The sequence below is a fragment of the Heterocephalus glaber genome, unplaced genomic scaffold (assembly GCF_053883595.1).
Source record: "Heterocephalus glaber isolate CG9 unplaced genomic scaffold, H.glaber_assembly_v1.0 deba00001463, whole genome shotgun sequence".
Taxonomy (NCBI): Eukaryota; Metazoa; Chordata; class Mammalia; order Rodentia; family Bathyergidae; genus Heterocephalus; species Heterocephalus glaber.
In genome coordinates this window covers 13033302-13047178 of record NW_028258310.1, presented here as the reverse complement: position 1 = coordinate 13047178, position 13877 = coordinate 13033302, and the positions used below count along the sequence as shown (strand labels likewise).

At 38.4% G+C, this 13877-nt stretch overlaps 1 protein-coding gene across 2 annotated transcripts in view; it reads left to right on the top strand.

Annotated features, from left to right (window-relative positions):
- The window catches only part of Stk32a (serine/threonine kinase 32A), a 129553-nt gene that overhangs the window by 35115 nt on the left and 80561 nt on the right, over positions 1–13877 (top strand). For both annotated transcript variants that reach the window (XM_004854357.4, XM_021266170.2), the window contains exons 3-4: positions 2478–2533; positions 3763–3914. In XM_004854357.4, the coding sequence (XP_004854414.1) occupies positions 2478–2533; positions 3763–3914 (208 nt within the window). The remainder of the gene's footprint in view (positions 1–2477; positions 2534–3762; positions 3915–13877) is intronic.

The window sequence follows — 13877 nt, the reverse complement described above, 5'->3', positions numbered from 1 at the left end:
AAGATGAATAACTCTAAAATTTTAGGGCTGTCACTTTTCTGAGATCTGACATTTGGGAGGACACATTAATTTAGGCAGTTTTGCTAGTCTACATTTACCAGGAACCTGACATAGATTCCTTTGTCATTTTCAATAAAGTTTAAAGTGGTTATAAAAGGACATGGTTCACGAAATGGATTAATGTCACAATGAAACTTCATGCTTTCTAGGTACTCAGTGTATGCTTGCAAATTCAAAATGCCATCACAGCATTCTAGGCTCGGCTGCTAGTGGAAAAATCACAGTGAGCTATTTGTTCAAGGTCAAATCTTGGACTTGTAAATACATACCGGTCAGTTTTTTTTTTTTAACCTATGGTAAATAATACATAACTTAGACTCATATAATGTGTGTAAAGAAGCTATTGCATTGGTTATTTCAGTATGAAACTCTGGAGAAAATGTGTAGAAGTAGTTGTAATTTTATCATAACGCATGGTAAGAAATAAGCTAACAATTACATATCTACACACATATAAAACTAAAACAAAATTTCAGAGGTAACTGATCTTACCTCATTTAAGGCCTTTCTAGTATGATCTTTTCTGTTCTATTTTTTAAAATTTATGACTGCTAAATTTATTTAAAAACTCAATAATGAGTCTTGACTCACAGTTCAAAAACTGCTGCCTTAGTGGACCCAAATCTCACATTGCTCATATTTCGCAAAAGCCGTCCTTTAGCTCTTGGGTGTCCTTATAGCTTGGTTTGATTTATTTGCTGAGAATCCATTTGAGCTAGATTCTGTGGGAACTGTAAAGATTTTTGCCTCCACCTATCTGAATCTCAAATACTCTAAGGTTGCAGGAAAACCAGGGTAAGTGAAATGACATCCAACCCCTCCCCCCATGGAGCTTATGTTATCCTGGATGAAATGAACTCTAAATTCAAAGGAGCTTTGGAGGATCAGGCATTCACTAGAATATGAAAGCAAGTAAACTGCTTTATTAGCACTCTCTGAGTAAAGGTATTCTTTTTTTTATCTTGAGTAAAGGTATTCTTATAGAGGTGCGTCAGTTCCATTTTAACAGATGAGCAAACAGAGATACAGAGACTATTTTATCTCGTCACATTGTTATTTTTGAGTGTAAACCCAGATTTATTCATAAAATATCACCTCACATGATTGAGTGGGTTTGTGCTAGAAATAAAGTGATCTGTTAGATCGGAAGAGTTGGTGATGAAGTCATATTATAAAAATACTTGACACTTAGAAAACTAGGAAAGACCTCAGGTCTCCTTACCATTTCTCTTTCCTTAAGGGGGAATTAATCTAATTATTCTCTTAAAAAGAGACAAAATTTGTTTATTAATGAGATGAGTGGTTCATTCTAGTGTTTCAAGATATTTTCGGAATAAACTCTTAACATCCTTCATTTTGTATTTACCCATCTAATCCTTTTTTCAAAACCTGGAAATAAAATTAAACATTTTATCAAGGTCATCAGGGCCAGGAACCAAACAAGGATCGTCACTTGCTAGAGAGAGTCTGCATTTTGTTCCTCTCCTCACCATGCATTTCATGAGCACGATTCCAAGGGAATATGCAATCTATAAATTACACACACCTGCAGCTTTGCACTGCTAGAGGTTGCCAAGGCCCACGTGCAAGGCCATCCCATTTTCAAGGCACTCTTCAGCGAACTTCACTCATGTGCACACCCTCATCCAGGGCTGTCTGCTCTGGGAGATAATCTTGTTGGGCAGACTTCTGAGTGTACTAGTTTCCTACTTGGGGAAAACTGAAATTATTCATATACAAAGGGTGATTGTGGGAACAAAATGGGCAAAGAGATTTTTTTTTTGTACCAGGGATCGAACTCAGGACCTTGCACTTGCCAGGCAGGTGGTAGAACCACTGAGCTAAGTCTCCGGCCCTGAAGAGATTATTTTTAAAGTGCTCACTTAAGTCAAGCTATGTGCCCCTTGGACTGGATCTCTTTCCATGATTGCTACGTTCGGAGAAGTTTTCCTGATCTTGCTGCTTACGGCAAGTCACTTGTACCATGTTCTTAAAGCTCCATGATGTCTACTTAACATTCAGCAGTTTTAATTTCTACTTATTTTTGACTATTTAATTTATGAAGGTCTCTCTCTTTATAAAGCCCTCACTAGACTCCAGGCTTAACAAAGATATTATTTTTTTACTCTATTATTATTGTCTCCTCAGCCTTAGCACTGTGATCAACTCATAAGTATTCAATATACCTTTATTAAATAAATAAACTGGCATTTGAAGGTCATCTTGAATGTTATTTTAAACAGAGTGACTCAGCCAAGCTCACCTTCCATCTTTCCCTCCCTCTTTCTTCTCCTTTCTTTCTTCCTTTCCTCCCTCCCTGTCCCCCCTTCTTGTCCTGAGGACTTTATGTATTGATTAGCTACTAAAGAGCAATTGATAATCATTCATAATGTTGTTCTTTTTTTATTATCTTTCAGTCAACTTTGACCACTTTGAAATTTTGCGAGCCATCGGAAAAGGCAGTTTTGGGAAGGTGAGAATCACAGTTATGTAGCTCCAGAACAGAGGACCTGAGAGTGTTCTGATTACTGAGTTTCTGGGACCACAAGGGCCAGTTGACATTTCAGAATCATTTTCAAATTGTGCCACCTGTATATCCAATGATCGTTATCTTTTCAATATAAGAATAATTCTTTTCACATGGGAAAGAAGACCCCTAGTTTCAATTTCCTTTTCCCAGGTAGTATTGTGTACTTCTAAAAGCTTACCATGAAAAATATACATAGCCAGATTTTTGGTAAGAAATTTTCTGACTCAAACTCTGATTATTAGCTGTTCAGTGGAGACATACCCTAAGAGAGCATATGTCATGCGAATTTGTATTTTACTCCATCAGGAATTATATGGACTTCTAATGGAATTTTAAAAGCATGGACTGCAGTATGTAAAGGTACAATTCCCAATGAGAATGTAGTTGTGTTGTATACCTACAATGTACCAATAAAAGAATTGAAAAAAAAAAAAGAAACTGAGGGAATTGACCATAACACCCAAGTTAGGAATCAGGCAGTTACATCTTTGAGTTATCGTGACTGTAAGGAGATTGGGAAGACCTTTGAGATTTCTGAGCCTTTGATTCCTCCAGCTCAGAGCAGGCAGAGGCTGAGTGCTTGATGCCAGCTGAAGGACTAGGATAGTGAAACCAAAAAGGAAAGCAGCATGTATTGCATATATTGTATGATTAAACATTTTTAAAGACAAGTTGTTTTTAGTAAAATGTAGCTTTTAATAGTTAATAAAATTTGTCATGGTTGTCTTTGAGTAAAAAAAATTTAAAAATTAAAAAAAAAAAGCATGGACATCATATTTGGCTCTCCCTAGTGCCCAGGGTCCATTTCATCATATCACCCATGGTTATGAACAGAATCTCTGCCCCAAGTTTTTCACCTTGACAATTTGGTTATGTCCATTGCAGTCACTTGCCATAGGATTAAGGATGTTACTTAAGGATTCCTGACACATAGGCAGGTTTAAATGCTGTCTTAAAAAAAATCCCAGAAGCAAAACCACACACACATGTTTCAAAAACAGAGGTTCAAGAATTGACATAGTACATGGGGAAGAAAATGAAAATTTTACTCCAAAATCAGAGCTGAGTGAAAATAAAGAAGCCAAGCTCTGCTAAAGACCAAGTCCTATTTGTCTCCCAGCTATGATTTGGCATCTCTCTAATCCCTTTTTTACTTGGGTTTGCATCATTAGGTCTGCATTGTACAGAAGAATGATACCAAGAAGATGTATGCCATGAAGTACATGAATAAACAAAAATGTGTGGAGCGAAATGAAGTGAGGAATGTCTTCAAGGAGCTTCAGATCATGCAGGGCCTGGAGCACCCTTTCCTGGTGAATCTGTGGTAAGTGATTTGACTGGACCTCTGAGAGGAGCCAGTCTTGTCTGTGTCCTCAAACACCATAACAAAAATGCATCTTAATTTCCTGGTGTGCCTTTGCAGAATACTCATTAGGGTCTTCCTCAAAGGTTTTTGATCTCCTGGATTTCCTTGGAGACCAATAAAAAGCAATGTACCTTGGTTCATTCATCACAGTTCCCCTTGTCCTATGTTTTTAAAGCATTACAACTAAATAGGCTGAAAAGGAGTAAGTCAGATGCCTTATCACTCATTAGATACTTTTTCTCATAAACTGTGCAGCAGGGACTTTAGGTGCAGAGTATTGCCTCAGTGGTTAATATGGGGTTGATGTTTAAAATTTGTACAAAGCAGTTTCTCCTTAAAATAGGTAACAATAAAACTGATTTCTTTGTAGCATACTTAAGCAACTACAGGTTCACCTGTGACTTGACAAAGGATATGTGCTTCTTTTCTCATCCAATAGGTCTGAACAGAAGTGGAGCTAATTTATGTCAGTAGCTAGACAACAACCTACTGTGATCTGTTCTCAAACACATTACCATAATTCCAGGCTTAGAAAATGGCAAAGAAGCTTACCATATCTGTTACCTTCTGCTCTTTTTTGTGTGTGTCTAGGTCTTTATGTTTTTTCTTGATTTTAATGTATCCATTATATTAAGAGACAGTTCTTAAAGCTAATTCAGTATGAGTGTTATTTAAATATGCATACCAAGCAGTTCTTACTTACCAGCAAAGGCAAAAAAAGGGTTTTTATCCAGAGAATGCTAATGGAGAAATAATTGAGATCACTGTGTGTTTAGAGACATCCTTCTGGAAGAATCAGTGCATAAGACTTGCCTCAATCCATTTTTAATTAATACAGCTTACTTAATATACAATTCACTCAAAGCCTCTATGCCACAGTAGAAAAGAAGATGGGTCTGTGTGACTTGGAAATAGATCTATTATAGTTTATGCACTATTCAGACATGGTAAGAATCTAATTCTGGCTCAGCCTCAGTGTTTTTAATCAGCATTTTAGAGTAGCCTATTCAAAATACTGCCATGTAAAAAGTTAAAATGGATACAGCTCTGTCTTCCTTAAAATTATCATCAAATCATCTTTTCACCTCTCTCCCTGAACCCTCACAATGACAATGTGCTGTCACATCACAGCCTTCCTTTGTTCAAAGTCATATTTCCTTTTTTAAAAGTTCAGCCAATTACCTTTTAAGGCCAAGAACTCTTCATAAGAATATACATAGCATTGTTCCCTTTTGTGTTTGTCTCTCATTGTAATGTGGCCAAAGCTGATTTCATTCTATTCCTGTGTTCTTAAAACATTAGGTATTTGAGACTTTAAGATGGGCAAAGTTTAGAAATTTTATTTGCAACTTTGGTGTCATACCAGACAATATTCTGTTTTCCATGTGTGCTAATACCATCACACACACACACACACACACACACACACACACACATTCTTGTTTACATTTCTCATACTTGATATCCTAGTGAAACATTGGACACCTTAAGCATTTTCCTCCTTGCACCATGAAGGTAGAGAATTCTGAATATATTCATCACTAATGGGCCAGAGTGGACCTCCCAGAAGACAAATTTGAAGGATGCTTAGTTCCAAAGTATCATAGGAAATTGTATGAAAGGGGTCTTCATTTCATTCTCTATTATAGCTTCTGTTGTTTGTTTTGTTTCCCACCCTCATTCTGCAAATTAAACATTCTCCAATATATTATACACAGTTTAGCCAATTCTTTTTTTTACTTTTATATTATTAATTTTATTGGTACATTTTAGGTATACAATATAATGACATTCATCATTGGGAATTTGCACCTTTACATTCTCTATCTTGGCTCTTATTTTTTTCCCCATTCTTATGTCTTGGACTTAACTTACATTTACCTTTACAGCCCCAAAGCTTGGAGTGGATTTTCTTAAGGAACATTGTATAATTTATGAAACAACAGCCATATGATTTTACCACCTGCCTGCTTTGTGTGCTCTATTTTACAGACCTGCTTTATAGGCCCCTCCATATTGCTTTGGACAATCTTTGCATCTGTGCTCAAAATGCCCCCAACCTCAGAGCTCTGGGATGTGTTTAAAAAATTCAAGTTTCAGTCTGGGGGAAAACATAAATTCTCTTTTAAGCAGGCCTTATACTAATGTTGAGAAGAGCATCTGTGTGTGTGTGTGTGTGTGTGTGTGTGTGTGTATGTATGTGTATGACATTTTAAAACTTTTTTGCTCATTTTAATCAATTTGAAAATAAGAAAATATCTCATAGGAAAATGAAAATTCTTCAACAAATCATACAGCCTTGAAGCAATGACTCCTAATATATTGGTGTGTGTTTTAATGTCTGCATACTGTTTTCTGATTTTAATCATGCATTAGTCCTATCCATTCTTTTCATTTGTGTGTGTGTGTGTGTGTGTGTGTGTGTGTGTGTGTGTATAATCTACTGAGCATCAAAAATAAGTTATAGTTCAGGGTTGCCCTTTAAAATACAGGATGAACAGTTATATCTGAAATTCAGGTAAAAATAGCCAATTATTTTTAGCTTATGTGCCAAGTGTCACACAAAACATGTTTTTACTGAGGATCATTCATTATTTATGTGAATTTTAGATTCAACTGGGTCTCTTGTAGGATTATTTGTTAAACCCAGGCAATCTAACAGAGACCCGTAGTGTAAGGGTACAGTGGTGAGCAGGAGTAGACAGAGACTTGCTTCCCCCTGTATCATCATTTAGTGGGAGAGACCAACCTTAATTGAATGGCACATGGGTGGGTGTGTAAGGTGTGGACATACACCAAAGGAAGATATGCACAGGACCGTGTGTTGAGAGATTGCGTGTTTTAAAGAAAGAAGTTCACCAGTGTGCAGGGGTATAAAAAAGGGAAGAACATATACAATTAAAATCCAGCCACGCCAGATCCACAGACCTGGGCCAGCTCAGGAACACAGTGTTCAGATCTAGGCCATGTTATCAAGCGAAGGCTGCCAGACAGGGCTGGAATCCAGGAAGAGTAAATCAAATCTTCCTCTGAGTCCCTTCCCAAGGGCTGTTAACAAAGCCCTGGCAACCCACAGCCTGAAAACAAGTCTGCCCCAGTGATTCCCAGCACAGCCAGGGCCCCAGGTGGCTTTTAATTGAGATTAAGCCTGCAGCTGCACAGGACTCCTCGGGGCCTCTCTCTGCTTACCTGTGTGCCTGGTCCCTGTGAGCAGAAGGGCTCCATGCATGGCTTCCGTAAATTAAAAGACAAGATCAGCCGTCTGAAGTGGAAGTATAATAAGCCTCTCATATGGCTGAGCATAACTCCAGAAATGAGTTCCCTGCAGGCAGAACTGCATCATTTGTACTCAGTGCCTGCATTTCTTCATGGAATCATACACTGTGATAACTCAGATGGCCTTAGAGCCACAGTATCAATAGTAGTAGCTTCCAAGAAGAGCATCCCGGTACTGTGGGTTTTACACATATTATACCCTTAATTTGTCCTAAGAAATTTAGTTGATAGGGATTGTTGTTCCCATTCTACAACTGGAGAAACTGAGGCTCAAGGAGGCTCAGAGGTTTCCCCAGTTTCATAGAGAGCAACTGACAGCCAGGACTCAAGTCCAAGAATCCTGACTTCAGAGCCGCTGCTCTTCTTTCTGCACTAGGAGTCAAAGACATCTTTGTGACTTCTTTACGAATATGAGGAAGCAGAATTTATTTTGTTTATTGTCATTCATACCCCACAAGAACATAAACCCCATGAAGCAGCTATATCTATGTTTTTCTTGGTTTTATTCCCCATCTCTCACAATAGTGCCTAGCACACCTGAAGTGCTTAATAAATAATTGTTGGATAAAGAATAGTTAGTGGTGAGAGGAGGACTGTGCCTCCTGGTAATTGTCCTTTTTCTGTAATGCCTTCATCCCCTTTTGTTTACTCACAAATGCACCCCCATATCATCAGGCCCACTTCCGTTTCTTTGCAGACCCTGCAGTCAGAAGCATATGAGTTTAAAATCCCTGCTCTGCCATATGGTAACTGTAGATTAGGCCTATTAACATTGGGTGTTTTACTTGGTTTCCTCATCTATAACTGGAATAATGGCAATATTCAAGTCATAAAGTGTTACCATAAATACTAAAAATATGTGTGTTAAGTACCTCCCAAAGCTGGTGCTTAGTAAATGATGACTTTAAAAAAAAAAACCTAAGTTAGGCCCCTCCCAGAATGTTTCCTCTGCCCCTTCACTAGAGAAGACTTAGTTCTCAGGATTCTGTGGACTGGGCCGCCAATTTTGGTCTGAGCCAACTTAGTTAAAGCTATGTGCGATATGTGAGTCCGCCTTGCAAAATCAGCCACCAGTCTTATTGAAGACAAGGACCTGGACCAATCCTTCTCTTCTGCTGTGAGGCCAGCCTTGTCTTCACATGGGTGGAAAAGGTCCCTACAGCAAAAGGAGGACAAGCTTCATGAGTAAGTACTCTTCCAGCCTCTGCCTATGTCATATTGTCTAATATTTCACTGGCCAGAGCAAGTCATAAAGCTGAGTTCAGATTCAAGGAGAGGAGAAACAGGCTTCATCTCTGATAGAATGCATGGCAAAGTCAAAATTCACAAAAGGCATGGCAGGAATCACTCTGGCCAGTTCTAAGAACAATTATATGAAATATACATGATCTCAAACTATGATTTTGGTTTATTTATTATTTAATGTTTATTAGTGTATGTTTGAAATACATAATATTTACATTCATTTTGGGGATTTGAAACATATAGATAATTCCTTGATCATTTTTGATCCTTTTATCCCTCTCCTTACCTTTTCCTTCCCTCTGGTCACCTTCCCCTTCTCTTTAAAGTCTGCCTCCCTTTAAGAAGTCAACAAAATAATGAATAGCAGAAACTGTAACTGACTGACTGATGGACTAATGAGAGGAAATTAGCTAAGTCTTTGTAATACAGACCTTTAGTTATCATTTACTCATCCATATTAGAAAAGTTTCCTTTACTGAAAACAACATAAGGAGCCATTAGAAATTTGAGCTAAAAGGAAATTCACTGGAAGGATATGGGGTAGTTTAGTAAGAAGTAAAGTTGCAGACGCAGGTCAGGAAGGTTAGGGACAAGGACAGTTCTGGGAATTTCAGTAGCAGGGACTAATGGACAAGTTCTCAAGGCTGTCTGGGCAGAGGTGAGTCAGTCCCAACCAGTTTTCTAACCCGATGTCACCCACTGAGATTCATTTTCCTGGGAGAAAACTCAACTAGCCTTGCTCAGAAAGTGTGTCTGCCCTGTGGATAAAAGAAAGAGGAAAATAAATAAACCTTCCTGGATTGTTGGCCTGAACAACTTGGATGACTGTGTCCTTCACTGAGATGGGGAGATCTGAGGAGTTGATTTGTTGTGAATAATCAAGAAAACTCTTAGCTGTGTTAATTTTGCACTGCCTCTCAGTAATCCAAACAGCCATTGCCTAAGGAGTGAATCTGGAGTTCAGAAGAGAAATCCAGACTCCAAAAAGTCTTAACAACATACAAATATAGAAAACACTGGCTTGAAGATGCTATTTAAACCACAGATTTGAAGGGAGCATCTTTGGAAAAAGATTGAAGTCAAGGGGCAAGAACTTAAGGCTCAAAGCACCCTGATAGTTCTCATAGAAGAGGAAGACTCAGGACAAAGAAAACACTACAAACATATCACATTTGTTACTCATCTGGCCACCATACACTTGTGGGTGTCTTCATTTTGGTCATCGGTTGGTTTATACACCCTTGCACATTTAGCACACCATCTTAATTACTGTAGCTTTACTCTGTATATCCAGTAACATAAGTTTTTAAATTATGTTGGGTGAGTTAGCCCTTCACAATTTGTTATAAATTTTATACTTAGCCTTTCAATTTGTGTTTTAAAACTGCTTGTATGTTGGGTAACATTAAATCTATAGATTTTCAGAGAGAATTAATATATTTTAAAAATATTAAATAATTTATATATTGAATATTTTCCTTATTTATTTAGATATCACTTAATTTCTCTTTGGTTTTAGTTTTTAATGTAGTTTTTAGTGTGGAAGTTGGCATATTTGTCTTTAAGATTTATTTTTAGGTATTTTTTATAATATTACAAGTGGTATAATTTATCACAATTTTATTTTCTAGCATCTTGTTGGTTATATACTAAAATGTGTAATTTGCTATTAATATTGAATTGAGTCCAGAGGCCAGGCTAAGTTTCCTTAGCAGTGTTAATTTTCTCACAGGTTGTCTTGGATTCTCGATACTTATAATCATGTTGCTTATGAATAATGACAGTTTTACTTTTTCATTTCCAGTCCTCTTACTTTTTATTTCTGTACCTAGTGCATATGCGCTGAGGATAGTGTTCAGTAAAAGCAGCGAGGATGACCATGCTTGTCTGCTTGTCTGCATTCATAGGGAAGGTTTTCAGTATTCCAAGATTTCCTGAGGTTTGCCGTAGACTATTTGCACACATCCTTTGTCACAATAAGGATGTTTCTTTCAGTCCTAGTTTTCAGCAGTTTTTAACATGAATGTGTGCTACATTTTATTAAGTATCTTTTATCTATTGAAATTGTTTCTACTATGTAGTAAAGTACACTGATTTGCAAATAATGAAGCAATCTGGGTTTGGAGAAATAAACTGAATGTCATCATGTCCTTCTCTTCACTAGATACTGTAATATATATTTTTAAAGAGTTATTTTATTTCATATATATTTAGTGTATATCATTTATGCAGTTTATTATTTATATAATATTTATATAATATTTATGTATTTTTAAAAGATGTGTACAAACACATTTGAATGCCAAAGATGATGAACCAGTTAGCGGAAGGAAAGGGTGATGTGGCACAGAAAGGAGACAGTCGCCAGCTGCGGCCCTGTGGGTGGTGAGATGGGCGGAACTTAGAGTGCAGGGAAAGGGTGGCTTTGGTTCCTTTTCCACCCCCTTCCCCTCTTCCTCTCTGTCCTTGCATCTCTTGGCCCCTCTCCCTTTCGGGAAGCTCTACCTCCCTGCTTCCGATTATCTACTTTTGCTCCTCATTTATACCTTGTGTTTTTCATATAAGAGAATTCATGTGATAGTTAAGCTCGTGTGTCTGTTTTATTTCACTTAACATTATGGTCTCAAGGTGCATCCTTGCATTTTCCTACAAGTGACTCAGTTCGACACGCCGGGTCTGCCCGCTGCAGACAGGCAGGTCTGCAGAGGCCCTACTGAGGTCGCGAGTCACGTGGAACACGCTGAATCGGCCCGCTGCAGACAGCCACCTGGTTCCACGCTATAAAGACGTAGAGGACCCCAGACCACCAGACCACGGTACTGGGTCCCGCCACTCGCGGCCCAGAGGTAGGGGCTTCTGAGCCACCTTCCCACTGCTTCTGATCCAGAGGAAGGGGCTTCCTGGCCACCATCCCTCCTGCAGCTCCCAGCCCAGAAGAAAGGGCTTTGGGGCCACCTTCTGTCCCGCCGCTCCCAGCCCAGAGGAAGGGGCTTCCAGGACACCATCCCTCCCGCCGCTCCTGGCCCAGAGGTAGGGGCTTCTGAGCCACCGTCCTACTGCTCCTGGTCCAGAGGAAGGGGCTTCCCAGCCACCGCTCCCGGCCCCTATCCCCCTCTCCCAACTCAGAGAAGGTGATCCTCACGGGTGCCAACAGCACCCCCCCGACCCCCCCCCGCCCAATTGAAATGAGAAAACACGTAAATAAGTCTCAAAGCCAGACTTCCAGATCACCTACAGCAACCCCAAAGGGAAATGAGATGGAACACGCTGATACTCAACCTCCTGGAAGCACTGAACTGGCAACAAAAGGGGATCTGGAAAAAATGAAATCAGAAATAATTTCTCAGCTAACAGGAGAGATTGTGCTCCTAGATGATTAATAAATCTAGAGAGGAGCTGAAGAACATGATGGAATCCCACCATAGGAAACAAATGGAATCCATAAAACAGATACAAATAGATTTCCGGGAGATGAAAAACTCCATTGAAAGTCTACACAGCAGAATGAGCTAATGTGAGGACAGAATTTCAGATATAGAAGATAAGAGTGAAATTAATGACCAGGAAAAGAAAAATTGTTTCAAAATTATAAAGGAACATGAGAAATCAATCCAGCAGCTGCTAGATGATGCAAAAAAGAATAACATAAGACTGATTGGGCTCAATGAAGAAACAGGAGAGAGTAAAGATGACATAAAAAATCTCTTCACAGAAATAATGGCAGAAAACTTCCCAAGCAGGGGAAAAGAGCTTGACATACAGATAAGTGAGGCATATAGGACTCCAAATAGCCTTGATCAAAAAAAAAAATCTACACATAGGAATATAATTGTTAAGATTCCAGAAACTCAACAGAAGAACAAAGTTCTACAAGCAGTTAGAGAAAAGAAACAAATCACATAAAAAGGAAAGCCCATCAGAATCACAGCAGACTTCTCAACACAAACCATCAAGGCAAGAAGAGCTTGGAGTGACATATTCCAAGCCCTAAAAGAAAACAGCCTCCAACCCAGACTGATGTACCCTGAAAAACTGTCTTTCAAAATTGATGGAGAAATAAGATACTTTCATGACAAAGAGCACCTTAGGAACTTCGTGAATACCAAACCAGCACTCCAAAAAATTTTACACAATATCCTAGGAACAAACATTGAGGATCACAGCCCCAGGAAGCAAAGCAAAATGAACCCATCTGGCATGAAAAGAAATTAAATGTAGAGGGGGAGAAGCCAACAAAAAGAAAAAGTCATGGCAATGACAAGTCAATACATTTCAGTTATAACTATCAGTGTTAATGGTCTCAATTCACCAATCAAAAGAAATAGACTGGCAGAAGGGGTCAAGAAGCAAAATCCAACAATATGCTGCATACAAGAAACACACTTAATTCAAAAGGAAACTCATAGACTGAAAGTTAAAGGGTGGAAAACAATACTCAATGTTACAGGAACCCACAAAAAAGCAGGAGTAGCTATCCTCTTTGCAGATCCAGTAGATTTCAAAGCAACACTGATTAAGAGAGATGAAGAAGGACACTACATCCTTGTAAAGGGAAGAATCCAAGAGGAAGAGATGACAATCATAAATATCTATGCACCAAACACTAGTGCACCCAACTATATAAAACAAATACTAATGGACATGAAAAGTCATCTATGCACTAATACAATTACAGTGGGGGACCTCAACACCCCACTGTCACAAATAGATAGATCAACTAGACACAAAATAAGTAATGAAATACTAGAACTCAATTGAACTCTTGAATAAATGAACTTAACAAATATTTATAGAATCTTCCACCCCACAAAATCAGAATACACATTCTTCTCAGCTGCACATGGGTCATTCTCCAAAATAGACCACATACTCACACATAGAACATGTTTAAGTAAGTGCAAAGGAATTGAAGTTATCCTCTGTATATTATCAGACCATAGTGTGATGAAATGGGAGATCCATAGCAAAAGAAACTGGAAAAATTTCATAAACACATGGAAATTGAACAACACACTTCTGAATAACCAATGTGTCACAGAGGAAATTGAAGAAATCAGACAGTTCCTTCAATTAAATGACAATGACAATACAACATATCGGAATCTATGGGACACAATGAAAGCAGTCTTACGAGGGAAATTCATAGCAGTGAAGACGCACATTAGGAAAACAGCATGAGCCCAATTAAACAACCTCATGCTGAACCTCAAGCTTCTAGAAAAAGAAGAGCAGGACAACCCCAAAGCTTATACTAGGAAGGAAATTATAAAGATCAGAGGAGAAATAAATGCAGTGGAGACTAAGAGGACGATACAAAAAATCAGTGAAGCCAAGAGTTGATTCTTTGAAAGAAACAAAAAAATTGATAAACCCTTAGCCAACCTTATCAGAAAAAGAAAA